This window comes from Heteronotia binoei, chromosome 21, assembly GCF_032191835.1.
Source record: "Heteronotia binoei isolate CCM8104 ecotype False Entrance Well chromosome 21, APGP_CSIRO_Hbin_v1, whole genome shotgun sequence".
In the NCBI taxonomy this organism is placed as follows: Eukaryota; Metazoa; Chordata; class Lepidosauria; order Squamata; family Gekkonidae; genus Heteronotia; species Heteronotia binoei.
This window is the reverse complement of record NC_083243.1, coordinates 75,105,825-75,130,303: the sequence shown is the minus strand read 5'-3', so window position 1 is coordinate 75,130,303 and position 24,479 is coordinate 75,105,825. Positions and strand designations below refer to the sequence as shown.

General features: G+C 41.8%; 1 protein-coding gene across 1 annotated transcript; it reads left to right on the top strand.

The window, feature by feature from the left end:
- Positions 1-359: 359 nt before the first annotated feature.
- EMC7 (ER membrane protein complex subunit 7) lies at positions 360-13,232 on the top strand. The gene is made up of 5 exons (XM_060263248.1): positions 360-752; positions 4,747-4,866; positions 8,330-8,468; positions 10,575-10,655; positions 12,805-13,232. Exons 1-5 carry the CDS (start codon positions 367-369, stop codon positions 12,955-12,957), a joined length of 879 nt encoding a protein of 292 aa, XP_060119231.1. The 5' UTR covers positions 360-366; the 3' UTR covers positions 12,958-13,232.
- The last annotated feature ends 11,247 nt before the right edge of the window (positions 13,233-24,479 follow it).

Sequence of the window (24,479 nt, the reverse complement as noted above, 5' to 3'; positions counted from 1 at the left end):
TCATATGGGGGTGTGAAGTTGCCAAGCAACCAGACTAACTTCCGTTCTTCTGCCAGACTCCTTATTTTCTTGCCTACGTTAAAGCGAGATCAAACTCATGAAAACCTTTAAAACTGTTTAGTCCAATACCTTTCCCTCGCTGCGTCTATCGTCTGTTGAAATTTCAGCGGGACATTTAAAAACATAGCAGCTGGATCAAAAGAAAATAATGATTAGCTAGAGGACTTGAGTATTTGAAATAAAGGATCCTCCTTTATTTGAGGCGGATTTAAAAAAAACCTTTTCCGATGCATTTTTACATTTAACACAGAATTCTACAACATGGAAATAAATACCGGAAGTTCTGTTATAGATCAATTAAGACTGATGTCCCTTGCCATAGACACCCTCGTTTCCTTATTCGTCATAGGCCTGCGCGCTTTGCTTTGGCGCATGCGTTTTACGTCATGCTCGTGCGCCATTAGAAAAGAGGGTCTTTTCCTGTTCTCCGTTGTTTCCCTCTCGGTGCCTCGCAGAGCGGCTATAATGGCTGCCGAGCCTCGCAGCCTCCCTCTAGCGCTGCTAGTCTTGTTGGCGTCCCAGCTCCTTCCCAGGTGTTGGGCTTTGGAGGTGGCCGGGAACGGGGAGGCTCTGGGATCCGGGGAGCGGTTTAAGATTGAGGGTCGCGCAGTGGTGCCAGGAGTGAAGCCCCAAGACTGGATTGCGGGGGCTCGCGTGCTTGTGGACGGGGAGGAGCACGTCGGTTTCCTCAAGTGAGTAGCGGTGGGCCGGCCTTCGCATCACGGCTCTTGCCTTGGAGAGAGATCCCGTAACTTGATTCAGGCGCACTCAGTGGTGTCCCCGGCTGCTGTTAGGCTACCCTGTTCTAAAGAGCTGGATTGTCACACGGATTCCTATTAAAAGGGAGTAGGCCCTGTGAATGGGCGCTTCTGGGAAGACTGTTTTGGAGGTGGATCATTTTCTCTGTCTTCGATGTCTTAGTCTACGTGAAACCTTCAGGGCGTACTGTAGAGCATGTTTAATGCTACACTTGAGGTTTTTAGAGCTGAGAAGGTGTGTAGTTGTTACTCACTGCTTGTACTGATTTCAAACATCTTGCCCAGAGGAAGCACTCTTAAGGCAGTCTGTAACAACAAAATAAAACCAGAGTCCATTGCTGCCTTGGAGACTGAGCTCTGACTCTCAAAAGCCTGTGCTGGAATAAATATTAGTTTCAAAGGTGCTACTGCACCTCTGGTTTGCTTTTTACTCTAAGGAATGGACAAAACATGTCCCTTTGTTATTATGCTTGTTTTCCATTTGGGCTCTGATATCTGTACAAGTACAGTCTTGGTTACCCCTACTTTTTATTAACAATATAGGAATCAATATGATGCAGTATTCCAAATGTGAGTGTTTTCTATTATTTCAGTAACATGTTTGGAGGTACATCCATCTTAATTCTCTGGCTAGTTTGCATATGTGCGATTACCTCCCTATCCCCACAAAGAAAATGTAGAGAAGAACAACTGAAACAACTGGACCCTTTTTTAAAAAGGGACTTTTAAAAAAAATATGAACAACAGGGAACATATTCTCTAATACTATGCATGATATAGAGAAGCAAAATAAGGAAAAAATATCTTCAAAAATACTAGAATACTAGAACCAAATAATATGGATTTATGATAGAAAAATGTGAATACTGCATGTAATCTGTAATTACTTTTGGCCTGTGTTAACACAGGTTGTGCTATTGGGTGCTAGTTTAGGTGACTTTTAAAAAGGATTTGGCAATTTCATGGAAGACAGATCAGTGACTGTTAACCAAGGTAACTGAATGATTTGAAGTAGTGTCTCTAAATGCCATTGGTAGGACAGATTCAGAGATAAATTTTGGCTAGAATGCTCATGCTGTAGGCCTGCAGTTTGTTAAGGAAACTTGATGCTGAACTAGATGGGTCAGTGTTCTTATTCAGCAAAGCTGTTCTTATGAAAGTAATTTGGAATCAAACAGAAATGGAATGTGGTTCAGAAGGATTGCCTGCCTCAGCAGAACCATGGTACTTTCATCACTTGTTAAATCTGCTGGATTACAACAATTATCCTGAAGCAACATATCACTTCTGGGTAAATGTAATTCTTTCCCTAAGCAAAAGGGCCATTAGTGTTTGCTTTCAGAATGTCACTGGATGAGTTACAGGCAACTGTGGGGTAATGTCTGCTTCATCATTAATTATTAGTGTCACACCTACTTCCTGTATTGCCCTAGGTAGTGACCAAACGCAAATGTTCACTTTATAAAGGAGAAACCTCCTTTTGGAGTACATGTTAGTCTGAAGGTGAAGTAGGATGCTTTCTTCCTTTTCTTTTTTTACACTCAAACACACCAACTTTTAGATTCAGGTGGGTAGCCATTGTTGGTCTGAAGCAGCAGAATAAAGTTTGAGACCAGTGGCATCTTTAAGACCAACAAATTTTTGAGACTAGGCAAAGCAAGTCTTGTTCTTTACAAACTGCTCCCCATTCATTTAGCCCTCTAATGAACACAAGGGCGTATGTGATAAAAGACCCAGGAAGCTTGGCTATTCATCCTCTTGCAAAGATGCCTTTCTTGTTTATGCATAAACTGTAAAATTTCCTGTAGTCTTTATACTGTATCTTTAACTAAGCCTAAAGTGAATTGGACACTGTAGGAAATGGCAGTCTGAATAAATTAAAACATTTGTAATTCATAGCCGCATAAATGTGGATGGCAAACATATCTGCTCTGTGCAATGTAAGCAGGGCCAGCTTCAGGGCGTATGGTGCCCAAGGTGAGCCCTTGCCCCGCTGCCCACAGCATTCCTCCCCCCCCCCTCACCCCTGACAAGAGTGAGCCCCACGACAGCAGCACAGCTTCTGCTCCTTAGAGCATGCGTGCTACCCAGCCACTGTCACTCAGTGCCTCATAGCGTGTGCGCCACCCGGCCACCATTGCTCAGCCTCCTGGATCTGTTTCCAGAAGCAATGGCAGCTGGGCAGTGCGTGTGCTCTGAGGCTCAGGAGCTCGCGTGTTTCCCTCGCCAAGGAGGCAAAGGTGGGAGGGAGGGCCCCAATCAGTGCCCACAGCCACACTCTAGGTGACTGGCCGGCACAACCCACAGAGATACGTTTGAGTAATCCTGGTCCTGCAGTTCTGCTGTCTTTCAACATTAGATAAGGTTTCTCCTTTACAGAGTAGTTTCTTGTATTTTCTGATCACTTGAAATTAGTTGCCTTTATATCTGTTGCTTGTGCGATGGTAAGTCTTCCTATATTATCAGATTGATGGTGAGGATTTGGGAGCTGGCTATCTGTAGTGTTTCCAGAACTGAGCTTGTGAGCACAACCTTGGATTCTTCTTGGGCCTGCTCAAGGATTCATCCTTTTAGAACCTGTTGTGGGTTACCAGCCTCAGAGTAACTGTATCTTTTTCTATACATTTGCATTCAGAGAATTGCTTTAAAAGTTCATCTTGTAGTAGCAGAAGGGCATGAAAAATGTGCCAGTCTTCCCTTTGACTTTCAGTTTCTACAAATTTGCACTATGGTTATAACTGCCTTTTAGAAAAAATTCAAAGCACTTCTCACACAGAAACTTAGCATTGTTAAAAACAGTTATGTAAGGTAGACATTTTCTTATTTCCATATTACAAATCAGGAATCTGGTACTGAATATATATGGCTTGTTTTAAGGCCCTCTAGTGATCCATAAAGGAGCCCCATGGCACAGCATGGTAAAGCTGCAGTACTGCAGTCCAAACTCTGCTCACAACCTGAGCTTGATCCCAATGGGAGATGGGTTCAGGTAGCAGGCTCAAGGTTGACAGCATTCCAGCCTTCTGAGGTCAGTAAAATGAATACCCAGCTTGCTGGGGGGAAAGTGTAGATGACTGGGGAAGGCAATGGCAAACCACCCCGTAAAAAGTCTGCCATGAAAACGTCATGATGTGACATCACCCCAGAGTCGGAAATGACTGGTGCTTATGCAGGGGACTACCTTTTTTTTTTTAGTGATCCTTAGATCTAAATGTAAATTTCCTGCTCATTACTACTATCCTGCACCAGCTCAGTGATGTTGTGGGTCAGTGGTATAAACCAAAGAATTCTAACCTTATTGAGCCTTTGGACACTTCTGAAATTTTGAGGGAGGCTAATGGATGCTACTAAAAGTACCGTAACTGCAGTGGGCATTAGGACCAATCACAAAATAGGCACTTTAACAAAATAGGGGGCAATCAAAATTCTGGAAGATTCTAAACCAAGTATCAACCTATGATGGAAACAGCTTTCTGAATAAGTGCTAAAAAAAAGGTAAAGGTAGTCCCCTGTGGAAGCACCAGTCGTTTCTGGCTCTGGGGTGATGTTGCTTTCACAGCGTTTTCACGGCAGACTTGTTACGGGGTGGTTTGCCATAGCCTTTCCCAGTCATCTACACTTTCTCCTCAGCAAGCTGGGTACTCCAGATCCATAAATTGATGCTTTTTAGTGAGATGGAAGAAAGCCAGTTTCTTTGACTTGCTTTGAACAAGAGGAAACCAGGAAACATGTTAGTGGGCATTATGATGCCCATGAGCACCACATCTGAGATCAGTGGCATATAGGGTTATAAATTGGTAAATAATCGTTGTAATTCCTATCTTGACAAATGCATGTAGTACTGGGATGTCTAAAATATCCATAACATGTTTAAAATATTGCATCTCTTCTGTGGTAGTTAAATATATGTTAATCTTTGTTTTATCAGGACAGATGGAAGCTTTGTGGTTCATGATATCCCTTCTGGATCATACGTGGTTGAAGTTATATCTCCAGCTTATAAATTTGAACCAGTACGAGTGGACATCACATCAAAAGGCAAAATGAGGTGTGACATCTTAATCTATTGAAACACTGATTTTCTAGGTAGGGTGAAGGTAGGAAGAAAACAGCTAGTCATTTTTTGTCAATAACTTCTTCAGAAACATTTGATTTTCATCAGGAATACTTATGTCATGCTATATGTTTCGTCTAGTTCAGGAAGAATTATTTCAAGTGTACATACATACACGGCTTAACAGCAAGATTTAGGCCAGGGAATTGCTATTAAATCAATACTTTGTGTTTTGTTGATTGAGAACATTCTGTTCTATATGTATTCATTACCTGAAACTTTGGAATGAACCATATTCTATCACTGTAGTCGGCCGACTTCTTACTTGACTAAAAATGCAACTATGCTTGGTCAGCAAGTATCTATTATGTATCATTGGCCTCAATAATGATTACAGTGTTCTGAAAGTATGTGTATTTGAAATGCAAAATTTAAACTTCATTATAGTTCAGACATCCTTCTAAAAATCATAGGAAAAATTTTGTAAATAAAAATGAAGAGTTGGGGATATAGTATGTTAAATGTTCTTAATATATCTGACAACAAAGGTAATGGCAACCGTGAGACTTAATTTTTTCCTTATAGTAACTTTCCATTAAACTTGGGATTACGTTGTTCAGGTAAAGAACAAAGTGTGTTACTGTGTATTTTGTAAAACCAAGTAAGAACCACAGTTTGAATTGCTGATAAACAATGAAAAACTGTGTAGCACAATAATACTATGTCAATAAGGAACAATTATGACAAAAATTTCTGTATCCAACCTCTAGAATATTGTAATAAAGAAAATAAATGTAGCTGACAAATAGGCGCTGTCCATAAGATTAAACAAATAATGTCCATAAATAATATCAATGCACAGTCCAAGTACTCTTCCAAAATTATCTTGAAGTGGATCATTGAAGAATAATAAAGGAATGGACGCTGCAGCCAAATCAAGAAGCTCAGGACCTCCACCAATTTCCATTTATTGGAATGAGAAAGACTAAAAGTATTCACAATGTGTTGATTAGAGCTGATATTTGGCAACCTAAGAGATGATTTTACAACTTTAAAGGGGCATTCCCTTGTGGCTCATGTAGTTTTACCACATTACAAGAAAGAAATTATCTGCGTTAACGACATGTGCTTCCAAAAGAAACTATATGTGGGATCATCTATCAGAGCGGTGCGGGTGACTATCTGCGAGCACAGATCCCGCATCAGGACACTGAATGTGGATATCCCCCTCTATCAGCATTTTCTGGAGGCAAGGCATGCCCCTAATTAGTAAGTAAGTAAGTTTATTTTTGTATCCCGCCCTCCCCCGCCAAAGGCAGGCTCAGGGCGGCTCACAGACATGGGACAACCATGATTTGAATAAAATACAATCAAGACAAAACAGATTAAGATACAATTAGGTTACATAGGTTAGTTAAAATAGATAAAACAGCTATTATAAATTAAAATTAAGTTAAGGTGCTACAGTTCACAGTCATATATAAGGTGGTTAGGTGGCTACAGGTCAGTTTAGCCGGGTTCTAATGACTTTACTTTTTCAGTTCTTGAGAAATGTGTGTCCAGACCCTATGTGCAGATTGATATCCAGAAACATCTTTTAAGAAGAGAATATTATTGGATACATACCCCCAAAACATTCGTTCCAACAGGATTGAATCAGGCCATGGAATTAGTTGCATTTTTGTAAATTTTTGTAACAATGATCGGTATGGTTATGTCTCTTTAAATTGACATTGGAAAGTACTATAGATGGGTAAAGGATGACAAATGCTAAGGCATACTCCATTTTAGCCATAAAGTGGGCGCATCACTTCTGTTGAGTGGCACAGACTGAAGCTTTTACAGCCAACACAGATTTATGTTTGTAAAAGGTTGCATGCCATGTAATCAGATGCATTCTTGTGATTCTCTGTAATGTGATAATAACTTGTATGGTGATGTCTCTTTAAATCAGTACTACAGGTGTTTGTGATTCTGGTTCTTTTTGTTAAAAGACAGTGTTGACAACTGCTAGGGAGAAGCAGCTATAAAGTGTTTGCACTGCTTGAATGAATATAGACTGGCGCTTCCATAGCCAACAGATATTCATGATTGCAATGAGTGAGTGTGTGTTTTCAGGCACTGTGGATCTATGTTTGTTTTTTACTTTACCTCATGCAAGGATTTCTGTGCAGCTGCAGGTGGAGCTTAAAAGTTGAAGAAAGTGTCTTTACCAAATTTCTTTACCAAATTGTTGTGCTACACAGTTTCCCATTGTTTACTGTGCATTTTGTCACAAATTCACAGATGAAATGAAAAGAGTAGATTTTTATCTGTTTAAAAAGCTTACTGACTTGGCTAAATTTCTTTGCTAATGGACTATAGAATGGTTTTCAACTAGTAACATAGAGATCAATCCAGCTGACTTTGTGCAAAAAAAGTCAGCTGGATTGATCTCTATGTTACTAGTTGAAATCTCATCTGATTTCCCTCTTTATCCTGGCTCCCGTTTTACATGGGTTTTGTCCATGCAGGTCCAATGATCCCCAGGATTTTAGTCGTTAGAGAAAGTTTTCTCTTCCACGGTTCACCAGTTGAAAAGCTGGTTGGATTCAATCCATAATGTGTAACATAGTTATTGCTGAGTAATTGGGCAGTATTTTTGACTCCTGGGTTCTTGATTCTGAAGTATTAGCCATATCTGTACTTTTAATATATATAATGGACTAGTGTCAATTTGATAGATTTATAATACCTACCAGAGTCAGATTACCTTACATGCATTTATTTAGTGCATTTTCCCACTCTTCCTTCAAGAGGCTCAGGGTAGCATATACCCATTTCCCACCACCTGCTCCCATGTCTTCAAAATTTCCAGGCATTCTCATCTCTAGTCACTATATTACAATAACAGTTTTGCATGTGGTGCAGACTTCCCAAGTCAGAAATCTGAGAGGGAAACACAAAACTATAAATCATGCTTAGGCCTCTAGGGAAATAAAAGTTGTACAAAAAACTCAGGGTGTGTGAACTTAGGGTACAACTCTAATACAGAAGCCACAGGATAAAAGTATGACTGTGCCTGTAGTCCAGTATAGTGTAATGGCTAGAGTGTTGGTCTAGGATTTGGGAGACCCCGGTTCATATCTCTAGTCTGCCATGGAAGCTTGCTGGGTGACCTTAGGCCAGTCACCCACTCTCAGCCTAACATGCCTCATGATGTTTTCATGAGAATAAAATGGAGGAAAGGATAACTATGTAAGTCACCTTGGATCCGTATTGAGGAGAAAAATGGGGTATAAATGGAGTAAATACAAATAGTCCTCCACACATTTAAGGTGCTCAGATCCTTTTGAACGATATTTAAGTGGTAGCTTAAGTATAAAATGTACTCATTAGAAAGAATATGATGCTAGAATGACTTGTTACAATTTGCTGATGAAATTGTGTAGATAAAATGTTTTTAAATTCTCTGCAGAGCAAGATATGTAAATTACATCAAAACATCAGAAGTTGTCAGACTGCCATACCCACTTCAGATGAAATCTTCTGGACCCCCTTCTTACTTTATAAAGAGAGAGTCTTGGGGATGGACGGATTTCTTAATGAATCCCATGGTATGTATGGAAGCACACATGCAGGTGTTCAATCTCAATATTTCAAAAGTTGTGTTGTAGGAACTTAAGAAAATTAAACAGGCACATATTAATTACGTCCTTTCAAGTGGAAAGTAATGCAGTAAGCAGATATCATTAAACGATGCTTGTTTGTTTTCAGGCAAGTATTGTCTCTGGATGTACAAGAGATATCTCTAGAGAGATGGTTGCATCATCTTAACGTGAATTTATTTCCATACAAGCAGCTAGGAGAAGACAGAATAATTATGAAGCAATACAACCTTTAAAAGGCATCCTCTCTGCAGCTGTAGTATCTCATGTTTCTATAAAAAGAGCAGACATTACACTAATACTGAATACAGCATTTGGAAATACGAATTACAACTAGGTATTAAAGTCTTAAATATGTACCAAAATTCCTAGCATGCCCTATCTATACATTTGGCATGGGGAAGGAGAGGGAGAGACATGGAACCACATCATGGAAATGGTAGGGCATGCATGTATTTTGTGTATTTGAACATAAAGTCTGAGGCTGCTGCTCAGGACAAGCTTGAGGAGAGATTTGATGCCAGGCAACCACAGCTTATCAAAATCATAGCTGCCATTCATGTGGCTGAACACCAGTTCATTTGACTTGAAGCTAGCATGGAAACACATACATCAGTTGTGAGGTTCATCATAAACTGCTGTGCTCATGCAGTTACTTGACATAAATATAGATCTTGTTCAGCCGTGCAGATCGTGGCTGCAAAAAGCCTGCTAAAAAGCTGGGTCCTCTGCTGACAGGAATAATCAAGCCATTCTTTAAGAAGGGCAGGCTATTGGTTTTCCTTGGTCATTCAGCTTTTATATGGCTAATACTCATTATTTGTATAGTTTCTTCTGTCTGTTAGATTATGGTATCCTTTGGCACCAGCAGTCATGAGGATTATGGAAATTGGTGACCATTTATATGGTTGCTTGCAGGTTGTTTCATTTGTTCCATAATAGGTAATATTAAAGTAATATATAATTCCATGTGAATTCCTATCATTTGTTGTCTTAATGTGCAGCGTGCATAAGGGCTGCTAGGTGAGAATAGGATGCTGAGGTCTGAACTCTCAAATATCCCACATTATGTAATCTTATTTACATTGGGCAGATCTTTTCTGCGCAGGAAAGGCTGCAGCTCGCTAGCCATTTGAAGCTGGCAAAAGGCACTCCCAGCCACAGCCGCCACCTGCTTCTCCAGCAGGAAGCCTTGGAACAAGATCACTCCTAATCTATGGACCTGTCCTTCAAGGAGATTGGAACCCAGAATGAGCGATGCCTTGTCCCAAATCACATCTTCCACTCAACAATAGCACTTTCATCTTGTCGGAATTAAGCTTCAGTTTATTAGTCCACATTCAGTTAGTGCTTGCTCAGGAGACTGAATGCTGGCAGCCTGTCAGTAGATGAAGCTGAACAAAGCTGAAGTAACCTTAGTTATCTTAAATACACCCATCAGTAAAGCTGTGAATGTCAAAACACTTGAGTGCTCCTAGATTCATTTCTGTACTTCGAATGTTACTGGTCTTTGTCTCAGAGGCTTATATAGTTGTATCTGCTGTTAAACCATGTAATGCTTGCTGGAAAGTTACAATTTTGTAAATTAGCTGCTGTGTGACATCATTATTGATTTAGTTACTACCAGCTTTTCTGTTGGCACAAGGAGGAAGCAGGGTAATCTTACCCAGTTCCCTTCACACTGCATTCCCATTTCACATGGGTTTCACAGTTCTCTTTCTTACATCAGAAGGAAAGCAGGTAGGATTCAATCTATTTTGGGTTGTCCGTTCCCTCATTTTCCAATGTAAGATTGCCTCCCAGAAGTTTAAAATAAAATATACAACAAAGGTTCTCAGAGAAATGGTTTTTAGTAAGGTCCCAGATATGATGGAAGAATGCCTGACTGCTTCCTCTTTTTACACCAGTATGTGAACTGCTTTTAGAACTAACTGCAGAAGTTCTGAAGCTTTAGGAAATAAGCTTCATCCATATTTGTGATTTTAATTTGTGACACCCTCTTCCACCCAAAAAAGATATGTCTGAGAGAAATTAACATTCTTGAATATATTTAAGGTTATGATGATGATCCTTCCATTGCTGATCTTCGTATTGCTGCCTAAAGTTGTCAACACAAGTGATCCTGATATGCGGCGGGTGAGTAAGGTTTGCATAACTGTTATTGAAATTTCTCTGAATGACAAAAATAGAAAAACCAAAGCAATCTGTAATGTGGGCCAGAAAGAGTCTGCTAAAACATGCTGACTTAGTTGCTGCTCTGGTAGAAATACAACTGTGAGTCAGTCAGAAAGACAAGAGCATGGTGAGGCATAGCAGTACCAAGCCTGCTACAGGAAATTGAGATTTTGAAGAGATGCTTAGTAGAATAAATTTATTCAGAGTATATATTTTGGTATAACTTATTCAGAAAATGCTGCTTCATATTTAGCTGTAGAGACAGTTGGACAGTATTCTGTGAAAGAACAGAAAAGGCCAGCATTAAAGGGATGCAGGAAAGGATAAATATATTATGAGCAGAAGAACACAGACCAAGCATGATAGGACAGAATTATTGTGCTTAACACTGAGTGCATCAGGATAGTCTTTTTCCTTTCACCAAGAACTTCAGCAGCTTTCTGTTCCCATCTATTAAAGGGATTGTGATCCACTGTATGTTTTACAATCCCATCTATGCAGAAATCATGTGGGAGCATACCCATCAGCCCTTTTGTTGTGTTATTGAGAAGATGATAGGGAGGTGTACTTGGAAGGCCTTCATGAATTTGGGTTTCCATCTGGATGCTGGAAACACAGAGGCAATCGTAATGGACTCTGCTTCTGCCAAATTTATTGGGATGACTGCTAAGAGGATCCAGTCTTGTCTGCTAACTGAGAAAAGTAGCTGCCTAAGAATTCTGTGATGACAGCAGGAACAGCTTGACATGGGAGGTCTGGTGAGAAATGTTCATCCAGAAGAGCCATTAAGTAGAGACCTCATCTTTGAGTTGGGTGGTGCTTTGATCATTGGGCAAAGTCTTTATTTGTGTGTGTGCATGTATAAATGTATCACTAGTTACCTCTTGTATCATAGAAAAACTACTGATTTCTCCTAATGTTCTATGAATATCTGTTGAGTTGTTCCAACCTGTTTTTTTCCTGTTCATCTCAATAAAATATCCTAGCCACAATCTACTATAACAGATCCATTGTAACATGAAATTAAACTATGATGGTTACTATATTATCCTAACTTATTGTCCTTTCACCATGCATTATGCCGAATAGAGGAGGGCTAGAACAAAATGGAGATTCAAGGTGTTTACTAAATCTTCTCTATTTAGCACTGTTACTGTCTGTTTTTGGCTGCTGCTTTTGGGGGTTCAGTTGGTATTGATTTCCCTTTCCTCTGAATAACCACTGTCTTTAGTAGTTGTCTACAGGTGCCCAGGTTATTTTCAGGTTACACCTATTACGGCATAAATCCTGAGATGTTTAAAGCTTCTTGTTTAACTACATGCTCAGTAAAAGGTAAAATGTTATAGCTTCCCTAGGAGACATTGAACTGTTCATGTGGTCACCTATTTGGTCATGTGAAATTAACACATGAGCTGCTCTCTTTTGGGTAGCAAATCAGTTGTCCATTAGGAAGCTCCAAGCTGAAAGAGTCTTGGCTGCACATTTCTGTGGAAGAACTTGGTTAACTGACATAATGTTTTCTGTTAGTAATTTTCTAAACTTTCCAATTCAAAGGGGTTGTCAAGATTGTGGCATAAAACACAATCAGAAGTTCAGATCACTCACATAAAGCTTAGACTATTTAAAGACAGTTGCCAGGTATTATTTAAATACAAGCAAATGGTTGGAAAGAAATGATTTTGTAAAAATGCTTATTCCTGAAAAAAGGCATGTTAGGAAATAATGCTAAACTGGCATTTTAAAAGTAGAAGTTCAGAAACTTCTGTTGAATTTTTTTAATATAAGAGGAGCAGTTTTTGTATTTGAAATTAGAAGTGTAAAGCTTTAGGTAGCATGCATTTACCTTATACAACTACTCTAGACATGGTTATCTTGCTTTCTGCTTTTAGATCTTTCTTTTCATCTTTATATTACTATTTTTTTATTTTTAAGTTGTAGTTTGGGCTGTGGCTGTCTAAAGAAATCTGTAGTGGGAGTATATGGTAGAGAGCAGCTGTGAAATGACAACCACTGAAAGAACAATGAAACTATTGGATGTGTTTTCAGATATTATTTGGAAATGGTGTCCTGCAATTTCATTTACATATTCTTTTTTTGTGTGTACGTTTAGGAAATGGAGCAATCGATGAACATGCTGAACTCTAACCATGAGCTGCCTGATGTATCAGAGTTCATGACAAGACTTTTCTCTTCAAAATCTTCTAGCAAGTCTAGTGGTAGTAGCAGTAAAGCAGGGAAAAGTGGGGCAGGAAAAAGGAGGTAGTTGTTTCTTTCCCTCCACCCAGAACCACAATTTGCACAGCTCTGTTATGTGGTACCATCTGTACATTCTGTGGAAGAACAAAAAGCCACTACTGTAACCTTAATCCAATGTCAAATTGGACATGATACAACTATTGTGTGTGGTGTAGCTTTTTAACCTATTTATGTATCTTGTTCTTTAAATATGCGAGGATGTAGTTACAATTCTGTATCTATATGGTCTGTGCTGATAATGAATGAACTTTATAGAGAATGACATTAAAAAGTTTAAATTATGATGTGCAATATATTAATGGTTCTTAAAGCATCACTGTAAAATATTTGGTATCGAGACAGACAATATTCTTTTTAAATAAGCTTAATGGTATATGGTTTTTCTTCTAGATAATGTCTAAACATACAACTTTATTTTCTTTTAAATGTACATGATTTGGGCTTAGTAAGAGAGGAGCTTTGTCCATGAGCAGTCTGGATGTATTGCAGACAGCAGTATGTTTGTAGGCTGTTACACTTGTACTGGGGCGATTTATGTAGAGCAGGGTGGGTTACTGTTGAGGCTCCCTTAGCGAAGGCATATCTCCCTGGTGGTGCCTTTCACATTCCTCTATTCATCCCAAACACTGTTTAAAAAACACTTGTTTAGTAAATACAAATATATGCTGATAACAGCTAAAACGTCTTGCAGTAAAGGAGTTATCAGCTAATACTAATCTGAAGCTCGTACTAGTGCAAGACTAGTTGGTATCCTATGTATTCTTTACAAAAATTTGGATTTATTATGATTTTATCAATAAAAACACTCCCAAATTCCAAAGACACCCTACAATCACATCATGTACAGATTAGGCCTTCTGCAAGCATGCACCAATTAATAGACAGGAGTATCAAAAATGGAGACCTGATTTGTTTAGCTTATTTTCCTCTCTTCTCACATACTTAGTAGCTGAGGAGACTGATAGGCAGAAACAAGAGCAGTTCTAGCTTCAATTTTTCCTCTACATATAGATCTTGGAAACAAATGCCAGCTGTTGCTCAATCCATGAGGTTCAATTCCATCTTTGATTAATGCAACCTGTAATGTCAGTACAATGCATAACAAGTAGTGAGGAAGCCACCCGTTTGTAGACAAAAGGTGTAGGTGCACACAGGCATCACGGAAGTGACTACAAGAGTAGAGTTGACAGCTAGCCACTGCCCTGGTAAAGACTTAGTGTGAGTCACCAAACTATCAGAAAAGGAATGACTTTCATGTTTGTTGGCCACATCAGTGGTTATTTACAGTGGTTATTGCCTCAGTTTGGTGTAGTGGTTAAGTGTGGATTCTTATTTGGGAGAACCAGGTTTGATTCCCCATTCCTTCACATGCATCTGCTGATGTGACCTTGGGTCTGCCACAAGTTCTCTCAGAGCTGTTAGCTCAAAAGCAGTTCTGGGAGAGCTCTCTCAGGCCTATCTACCTCACAGAGTGTCTGTTGTGGGGAGGGGAAGAAAAATGAGATTGTAAACCGCTCTGAGACTCCTTCGGGTAGTAAAGAGCAGGATATAAATCCAGTCTCTTCTTCAGATGCTCATAAGCACTGCTGTCTGTCATTTTGCCCAATTTGATTACCATCTCTGTGCCACAAGTAATACTAAAATGTGCCTATGTAAAAGCATTTTGTGTTGTCACTGAACATATATCTGGCAAATGTGTTTCCCATAATGGAACTGTTCATTTTGAAATATGCATCATCTCTGCAGCTAGAGAGCTAGGCTCTGCCTAGTAAATCTTTTGAGTTTGCAGTCTAACTAGCAGTGCCACCACGGCTGCCAACTAAAATATCAAGAGAGGAGGGCCAGGCCTATATCAGTCAAATTGGGAAGGAATATTAAGGCTGCTAGAACAGGGCAGTCTTTCCAGAATTTGAATAGTTTGTAGAAGTTTTAGGCCTTCTGTATTTTGTATGTTTGCTTTCATTGTGTGGGAGTAAGATAGCATGGGACTTCATTGGTGTAATGCTGTCACTCTAGCTGAATGGTTGCTATTGTTTCTTTTGAGTTATAGGGTACTTTAAAACTAATCTTGATTAGTATCTTTGACATTTGTATTGCACTTGGAAAGGCCACTCAGAAGATCATGATGGATGGGGATGATGCAGCAGGTCAAGACTAACAAATGCCGTTGAATTCGGCTTGAAAGTCAATGCAAATTTTTGAGCACTGTGCTAATGTGCTTCCAATAGCTGCTCTGTTCATGGTGGTCTAATTCTACTCTTGATTTCCAGGTATGGGGAAATGTCTGTGATATAATTTCAGTTTTATCTGAAATAAATTTCTCTCTGCTTGCTTATACCTCATCTCCAGAGCTTGCCATTGCTGTATGAAGCTGATGGATCAGGGTACAATAAAGGCACAACCAGCATCCCCAGAACACTTGTGCCATTTCATTCCAAAGTGAAGGTATAAGGGTAGTCTCACTGAGATGACAATCATACTTACTCTGGAGCACATGTTTCTGACAAATCTCTGGTACAGACTGTCCTGTAGTTCTGAGAGCCAGTTTGGTGTAGTGGTTAAGTGCACGGACTCTTTTCTGAGAGAACCGGGTTTGATTCCCCACTCCTCCAATTGCACCTGCTGGGATGGCCTTGGGTCAGCCATAGCTCTGGCAGAGGTTGTCCTTGAAAGGGCAGCTGCTGTGAGAGCCCTCTCAGCCCCACCCACCTCACAGGGTGTCTGTTGTGGGGGAGTAAGATAAAGGAGATTGTGAGCCACTCTGAGATTCGGAGTGGAGGGCGGGATAGAAATCCAATATCTTCTTTTTCTTCTGATGATGATCACTTCTCTTACTAGTCCCAGAAATAACTAAAACTGCTTTATACATTTTCTGTATGCAAACCCAGATCATTGCCAGGATCACATGTAGATCTTCACAGCAGGCTGAGGCTGGAAGTCTGTGGCAGCAGGGATGTCATTGACATGGATGATGGCTTGATCCTAGGTCAGGGCCTTTCTGGCCAAAATGCCAGGCAAGTTCCATGGCCTGATCCCCAAAAGGTCTAAATCTTTTATTCAAGACCTACAGCAGGTGGATCTAAACTAAATTATTATTAAAAATGAACAATAAAATGCAAATTATGAGACTATGGATGGTTGGGATTACCTCCCCTCTGGTTTATGTTGCTCAGATGGCTTTTAAAGGAGTCTGTAAGGGCCTCACAATTAGTGTGTGATTCTATAAAAAGAAAGGATGGATTCTTCAATTAATCCCAATTAACTGAATTGTATCAACTGATGAGTTCTAATAAGAAACTAAGGTGAGGAAAAAGCTTAAACATTAATGGCAGCATGGATAAATTTGAGCCTTTAGTTTAAGAAAACAGAGCTCTTTTACATATATCAATGATATTTTTACTATGGAGGTCAACTGTGAAACAACACAGAAAAATATACCTTTATCATAATCATTGAGAAAATTGGGCAAAAAGCACAACATGGAACTGCGTCTGCTATTGCTGCTTTGGTGTCGCCCAGTGTGCCTGCTTTGCTTCAACAGAACACGGGGGTAGCAGTTACAGAACGGATATGCGTATATTCTGCAGTCTCATACAGCACCAAGTGAAATAGTGAGCTGGGTTTGAACTTTAAGAACTTGGTTACATATATTACACATTATCAGACATGCAAATTATGCATATAATGTGCTTTTAATTTTGGCAACCAAACCCAAATTCTGATTTTTTACACAAATTCTTGGAACTGACAGGCTGACTGGGCTTTCTTTTAATGTTTAGCTAAGTTTTGTACTGGGATAGACAAACAGAACATATGATAATAGATCTTAAAAACACAAAAAATGCCCTGAAGGGATAGCAGAAGCTTAATATTTTTTCCCCCTGAAACAGCAGGAGTCTGCCCCATGTACTTCTGGCCAGAGTTATGTGCTAGATAGTGAATTGTGCCATACAGGGAATCCCAGAGACAAGAAAACGGCAGTAATATATCATCCAATGACTGCACTGAATTAGGCTTTGAAGATCATTGCTTCAGTGTCTCAGTAACCCATTTGACAGTTTTATTACAATGGTCCATCCTGTGCCATCATGCTAAGGCTACAGTCTTCTGCACACTTGGGAATAAGCCCTACTAAGAGAAACCATGTTGGATCAGACCAATGGCCCATCCAGTCCAACACTCTGTGTCACACAGTGGCCAAAAAACCCAGGTTCCATCAGGAGGTCCATCAGTGGGGCCAGGACACGAGAAGTCCTCACATTGTTGCCCCTTCCAAGCACCAAGAATACAGAGCATTACTTGCCCCAGACAGAGTTCCACCAATAGCCACTGATGGATCTCTGCTCCATATGCTTATCCAATCCCCTCTTGGAGCTGACTATGCTTGTAGCTGCCACCACCTCCTGTGGCAGTGAATTCCACGGGTTAATCACCCTTTGAGTGAAAAAGTTCCTTTTATCCGTTCTAACCAGACTGCTCAGCAATTTCCTTGACTGCCTACGAGTTCTTGTATTGTGAAAAAGGGAGGAAAGTACTTCTTTATCTTCTCTATCCCATGCATAATCTTGTAAACCTCTATCATGTCACCCCACAGCTGATGTTTCTCCAAGCTAAAGAGCCCCAGGTGTTTTAACCTTTCTTCATAAGGAAAGTGTTCTAACCCTTTAATCATTCTAGTTGCCCTTTTCTGCACTTTTTCCAATGCTATATCTTTTTCGAGGGGCCATGACCAGAATTGTACACAGTACTCCAAATGAGGCCACACCATCAATTTATACAGGCTGATTTGTTTTCAATTACTTCCTAACAATTCCCAGCATAGCACTGGCCTTTTTTATTGCAGTCGCACACTGTCTCAACATTTTCAGTGAGTTATCTACTATGACCCCAAGATCTCTCTCTTGGTCAGTCTCCTCCAGTTCACACCCCATCAGCTTGTATTTATAGTTAGGATTTTTGGCCCCAATGTGCATTACCTTGCACTTGGCCACGTTGAACCTCATCTGCCATGTTGATGCTCACCCAGCCTCGACATCCCTTTGGAGTGCTTCACAATCCTCACTGGTTCTCACCACCCTGAACAATTTAGTGTCACCCGCAAACTTAGCCACTTCACTGCTTACTCCCAAATCCAAATAAGAAGACTGCAGATTTATACCCCGCCCTTCTCTCTGAACCAGAGACTCACAGTGGCTTAAAATCTCCTTTATCTTCTCCCCCCACAACAGACACCCTGGGAGGTGGGTGGGGTTGAGAGAGTTCTCACAGCAGCTGCCCTTTCAAGGACAACTCCTGTGATAGTTATGGCTAACCCAAGGCCATTCCAGCAGCTGCAAGTGGAGGAGTGGGGAATCAAACCCAGTTCTCCCAGATAAGAGTCAACACACCTAACCACTACACCAGGGGTGGTCAACGGTAGCTCTCCAGATGTTTTTTGCCTACAACTCCCATCAGCCGCAGCCATTGGCCATGCCGGCTGGGACTGATGGGAGTTGTAGGCAAAAAACATCTGGAGAGCTACCCTTGCACTACACCAAACTGGCTCTCTTAAAAAGCATTGGACCCAGTACTGAGCTCTGCAGCACCCCACTGCTTACTACTCTCCATTGAGAAAATTGCCCATTTATACTCACTCTCTGTTTCCTATTAGCCAGTTTTTGATCCACAAGAGGACTTGTCCTTTTACCTCATGACTCTTGAGCTTACATAGGAGCCTTTGATGAGGAACTATCAAAAGCTTTCTGGAAGTCAAGCTAAACAACATCAATTGGGTCCCCTTTGTCAACATGTTTGTTCATCCCCTCAAAGAACTCTAACAGGTTAGTAAGACAAGATCTTCCCTTACAGAACCCATGCTGTCTTTCTCAATATTGAACCTTGTTGCATTTATTTAAGTTAAAAGTTTATAAATTTGATTTGTAAAACTAGAAAATTTCTGATAACATTAGGGCAGTAGTTGTCTTTGTTCATGGCTGGTCTGAGGAGGTCTTTCTGCTGTACCCTTGGCAACTGTTGCTTGAGAGGGCCTTGACTGTCTAGAGTAATGATCCCTGGGAATTTTTGAATGCTGAGGAGTTGCCTGTCTGAGTGTATTGCAAGTCTCTTACATTCCTTGGCAGGATGTTCATGCAATGCTAGGAGTAAAATTATCTCCCCCTTCCCCTGTTTGAATGGTATTAATGTTAAATAGACAGAAGACTGAAAACATCAAGTGCCTTCACTTGTGCTTGTATCTGTACCTGTATCGAAATAAAATAAGGATTTAGAAATGAAGATTTGTTGGTCCCAATTATACCTGTCTCATTTCCCCCCCATTCTTTCTTCAGCCTTTCCCAAATTCCAACCCTATTTGTGTGCAGCTAGTTTGTATTTTTTACTGATTATTGAAATCTGGTTGTAATGGCTTGTTTTGTTCATTTTTATGTTTAAAAAATGAGCTCATAAGAGTGTAAGTTGCCCTACTCCCAAATGATATTTCAGACTTTCAAATGATATTTCGTCGATGCAGAACACTTCAGAGATTTTGGAAACATTCAGTAAAAAGAGATAATATTCTAAGTTGGTGTGTAGGTTATCATCATCACCTGCATAGTCATCATCACCTGCATAATTTGTGTTCAGAACAGAGGCATGACATTGCAATAGGCTGGATTCACAGATCATCCCCTAGCAGCCTCTTGAGTTTAAGAACACAAGACGAGCCCTGCTGGACCAGACCAGTTGTCCATCTAGTCCAGATGCAGAATCCAGAGTCTGAAGTTTCTCAATTTGCCATGTTTCCCAGCAGAGGCCCCCATGCACTTTTTATTGATTTCCCACAAAGGAGGAAACAGCAATGGCCGAGAATATCAGGAGGAAGGACACAGTGCTTTTGACTTTCCATTCATCTTTCATGTGCCTCCTGAAGAGAAACAAACTATTGATTTTATTACAGTATTTTTACTGTTTGGAGTAAGATCTGCGATTTTGTATATGATTCGTTAAATGATGAATCCCACTGGGCATAATCTGCTTTCACGCAGGTTTTTCCTCTTGGAAGGGCAATTTCCAACATCTTTGAAAGAGGCCATGGTCCGCCCTCTCCTAAAAAAGAGTACAGCAGATCCGGCCGAATTGGCAAACTACCGACCGGTCTCGAACCTACCATTCTTAGGTAAGGTTATAGAAAGGCAGTGGCGTCACAGTTGCAGAGTTTTTTGGATGACACTTCCGCCTTAGACCCCCACCAGTCCGGGTTATGGGACGGAGACAGTGCTGGTCGCCTTGGTGGATGACCTCCAGCGGCATCTGGATCGAGGCGGCGTGGCGATGCTGATGCTGTTAGACCTGTCGGCCGCATTTGACAGGGTCGATCATCAGCTACTGGCTCGCCGACGCAGGGATTAGGGGGTTGGCCTTACAGTGGCTCTCCTCCTTCCTTGATGGACGGGGACAAAGGGTGGCAATTGGGGGAGAGCTGTCCCGGAGGCACCCACTAGCGTGTGGGGTGCCACAAGGAGCAGTTCTCTCCCCGATGCTGTTTAACATCTATATGCGCCCCCTTGCCCAGATTGCCCGGAGGTTTGGGCTTGGGTGCCATCAATATGCTGATGACACCCAGCTCTATCTACTAATGGACGGCCGGCCTGACTCCGTCCCAGAAAACCTGGACCTAGCATTGCAAGCTGTGGCAGGTTGGCTCAGACTGAGCGGGCTGAAGTTGAATCCAACGAAGACAGAGGTCCTTTGCTTGGGTCGCGGTGCTCTGGGAAGGGAAATCCCCTTGCCGGTCTTTGACGGTGTGCTGCTGAAAGCAGCCCATAAGGTCAAGAGCTTGGGGGTTCTTCTGGAGCCTTCATTATCAATGGAGGCACAGATAGCGGCCGCTGCCAAGTTCGCATTCTTTCATCTTCGACGGGCGAAGCAGTTGGCCCCCTTCCTGGAGCGCCGTGACCTAGCAATGGTGATCCATGCTACGGTCACCTCGAGACTGGATTACTGCAACGCCCTCTACATGGGGCTGCCCTTGTGCCGAACTCGGTGGCTGCAGCTGGTGCAGAATGCGGTGGCTAGGCTGTTGCTGGGGCTCCCAAGGTGGGAGCACATACAGCCGGGGCTACGCGGACTGCACTGGCTGCCAGTGGTATACCGAGTTCTCTACAAAGTGCTGGTTATCACCTTTAAAGCCCTATATGGCCGAGGATCTACCTACCTGAGGGACCGTCTCTCCCCATATGAGCCCCAGAGAGCGCTGAGGTCAGCTGGAAAAAACCAGCTGAATGTCCCTGGGCCAAGGGAGGCCAGATTGAAGGCCAACCGGGATTGGGCCTTCTCTGTTGCAGCTCCACTGCTGTGGAATCAACTCCCTGAGGAGGTGCGGGCCCTACGATGCTTAGATCAATTCCGTAGGGCCTGTAAGACCCACCTTTTCAAGATGGCCTTCAACTAATGACAAAGCTAGGAAATGCTGCTGAAAATGCCTTTAGTTACTGAATTCCACTGAAGATCTAATGTTTATAACGCCACACTGTTAAATGTTAATTTTAATAATTTATAATTTTGTTTTAACCGTGTTTTTATAAGTATAATTGATGTACAGTGTATTTTATGTTGTGAGCCGCCCTGAGCCTGCTTCGGCGGGGAGGGCGGGATAGAAATAAAAAATTATTATTATTATTATTTCACTTGAAGTGATGGCAATGAGAGGGTGTTGGCCCTGTCAACTGCTGCTACTTCTGGTCATCAAGAGACAGGTTGAACAGCAGGAGCTATTAAAGTAGCATCAGATGTGGGATCTCTGGTATTCACTTTGCACAGGTGTCTCACACTGTTTATATAACAGTGCCACAGAAAGTGCCATAGAATTCTGTACATTTGGGATGTCATTCTGAGTTTATGCAAGATGACATGAGACCCCCAAATTCTCATATTGCTTCCATCATGGCAACTGCGCAATGTGAAAACTGGCACCACTGGAGCAGTAGTCCACAAATTGTACTCCCAGAGATCTGCCAGTGTGTTGTTAGAAATATATTATTCAATAATCAAAAGTTTTTGTGGTCTAAAAGTACGCAGTGACACAGGAGGCTGCCCACTGAATGTCTGCATGAATCACTGTTATGGCTTTGGCTCCCCAGCTTATAGCTGCAGACAGCAGTGTAGACTCTCTGTACAGCACTGCAAGAGTATCCACAGCTTGAACTGGGAATATGGGTTGGAAAGTCATTCTCCCTCTGAGTCAGAGGACATATTGGGTGTTTCCCACCACTGTGTCAGGGAGGCAGGAAATAGAATTTTTTCTTTTTCCTCTTTCTGTGCACTGGAACACCCATCCCTTCAGTTTCTTTCCTGCCTCAAGAGGGAGAGCAACTACTTGAGCATAGCTCCATAGCTTTATTCCTTTTTGTTTAATATTAACTCTATTTTCCTTCCACATTACTCGAATACCTTACATTTTTCTTTACTCTTTCCTACTTTTATTCTGAGCTTACCTGCTACAAATCTCCATATTGATCGCAAACAGCATTGCCGCGGCTACTTCAAAGCAGCCGTTCTGCCGTGTAGTGAAAGAGGTGCAAATGGATCACTTCAGAGATGACTTCCTGGAAGATGCGCCCAATCACGAGCCTCAGACGAAGGCCGCGGGGGAAGAAACTGGCACTGACATGCCTGCTTGGCTTGTATCAGTTCCCAGCAACGTGTCCCACTCAAGTGACTCATCATTGTGGGCAGAAGTGTACAGCCCCTTTGCTGGATGCGACAGAGTCTCCTCCTCTACCACGGGTCACTAGAGACAGCAGCCATTTTAGGGCGATTTTTTTGGTGCGAAATTCTGCCAATGGCCGCCATGATTCCCAAGCTGCAACTGCAGCTTCAGTTACCAACCTCCAGTCGGGAGGTGCAACAGGAGAGCAACCCCCGACGGGACAAGCCTCCACAAGTGACACAGCACAGGTCCCATGGTCCGGTAACGTACAAAAACTTCGGGGGCCTTTTCCTAGGGAGTTTATGCAGATGCTACAGCAGTGCATTAGAGCAGAAATTTTTAATGCCTGCTGTAATGAGACCTTGAGTGCAGGATGACTGGGATCCAGACCACTATCCCCTCCTCCTCCTTTCCCCCCCTCCCATGGCGCCCTTTGCAGCAGCCTTTAAATAAGGGCATCTGGCCAATTAAGGCAGCCAGAAAGCAGGTCCCAGGGTATAGGCCCACAGGGGAGTAATCAGAGGATTCTGATTCTGAGTCTCAGTCCAAAGATCAAGGCGATTTTATATCGGATGAGGAGATGGAAGATGTCAGTGTTCCGGAGCAGTCCGTTCGATTTTTTAAATCTGAGGACCACCAGTACCTACTAACTAGGGTCATGGCAGCTTTAGCACGTCAAGACTCCTCCTCTGAGGAGGATGCTGCCATTTCAGGGACTAACCTAGAAATAAGACTACCGGGGATAGAGAATTCTTCCCTGGTTCATCTACCTCAGTGAAGGTGTTCCCTTTTCCCCAGTTCTTTGAGAGGCAACTTAAGGCTGAATGGGGGAAACCTAATTCTAACCGGCAATTCCCGGGGTTTGTTAAGAAGTTATATGATTTACTGGGTTTTGCAAATAAAATGTTGCAGGTACCAATGGTGGACGCTCCAGTGACAGCCCTCCAGACAACAGGGTTAGTGTCTGAAGATGGTTATGGTTCCCTCTGGGATAATTGGGATAGAAAAATTGATTTATCACTGAAAAGATCACATGAGGCGGTGGCCATGGCAGTAAAAGCCTGTGCAGCATCTTCCATTTATCCAGGGCAGCGATTGTTTGGGCCAGGAGGCTTACACAGTTGTTACCAGAAAATAATAAAAAAAAACTCCTGGATGGGACCACTAGATTACTTAAGACTGCAGAATTTTCTGCTGATGCCTCCCTAGACGCATTCACTTTTTGTTCTAGGAGTCTGGCCTCTGGGGCTGTAGCGAGAAGAGTGTGGCTTAGAGCATGGCCTACTGACAACATATAGTGATTTCTTAACCTTTTCAAGGTGAAAAATTATTTGGTAGCTCCTTAGATAAAATACTAATAGAGACAAAAGATAAGAAAAAAACTATGTCAAAAAACCTCCGAGGTCAGATAGGAGAGGTTTTTCTTTGCAGTCCTTTCATTCTTCCCACACCCTGGCCAGACCAAGACAAGATAACAAAGTCATCCTGGAACCAGCCTAGACAGTCCTTCAGAAAGGGATTCGCCAATTCCAGGTTCTCCAGACAGACACAGAGCGTTCAGACAAAGAGGACAGGGAGTTCAAGTCCAACAAGGCGTGACTGCCTTTCGAGTCCGGTAGGGGGACGTCTACAGCATTTCCAAAGAGCTTGGGTGGAATCCAAGGCAGACTGCTGTACATTAGAAATAGTCTCACAGGGTTGCGCTATAGAATTCAAAAGAACACCACCAGAACGATTTTAAGGTTCCCCCTCCGTCACAATGCTACAAAAAGGGCGATTATGGACAAAGCGGTACAACATTTACTCAAAATACTGGCCATTGAACATGTTCTAGTGGACCAGAA

What these genes read in the sequence shown, in the direction of transcription:
- EMC7 (XM_060263248.1), top strand. Translation starts at nt 367, where the DNA reads ATGTCCCTTGCCATAGACACCCTCGTTTCCTTATTCGTCATAGGCCTG. An exon ending in GAGCACGTCGGTTTCCTCAA is followed by an intron (nt 753 to 4,746) that starts GTGAGTAGCGGT and finishes TTGTTTTATCAG; the next exon opens with GACAGATGGAAGCTTTGTGG. An exon ending in GTGATCCTGATATGCGGCGG is followed by an intron (nt 10,656 to 12,804) that starts GTGAGTAAGGTT and finishes GTGTACGTTTAG; the next exon opens with GAAATGGAGCAATCGATGAA.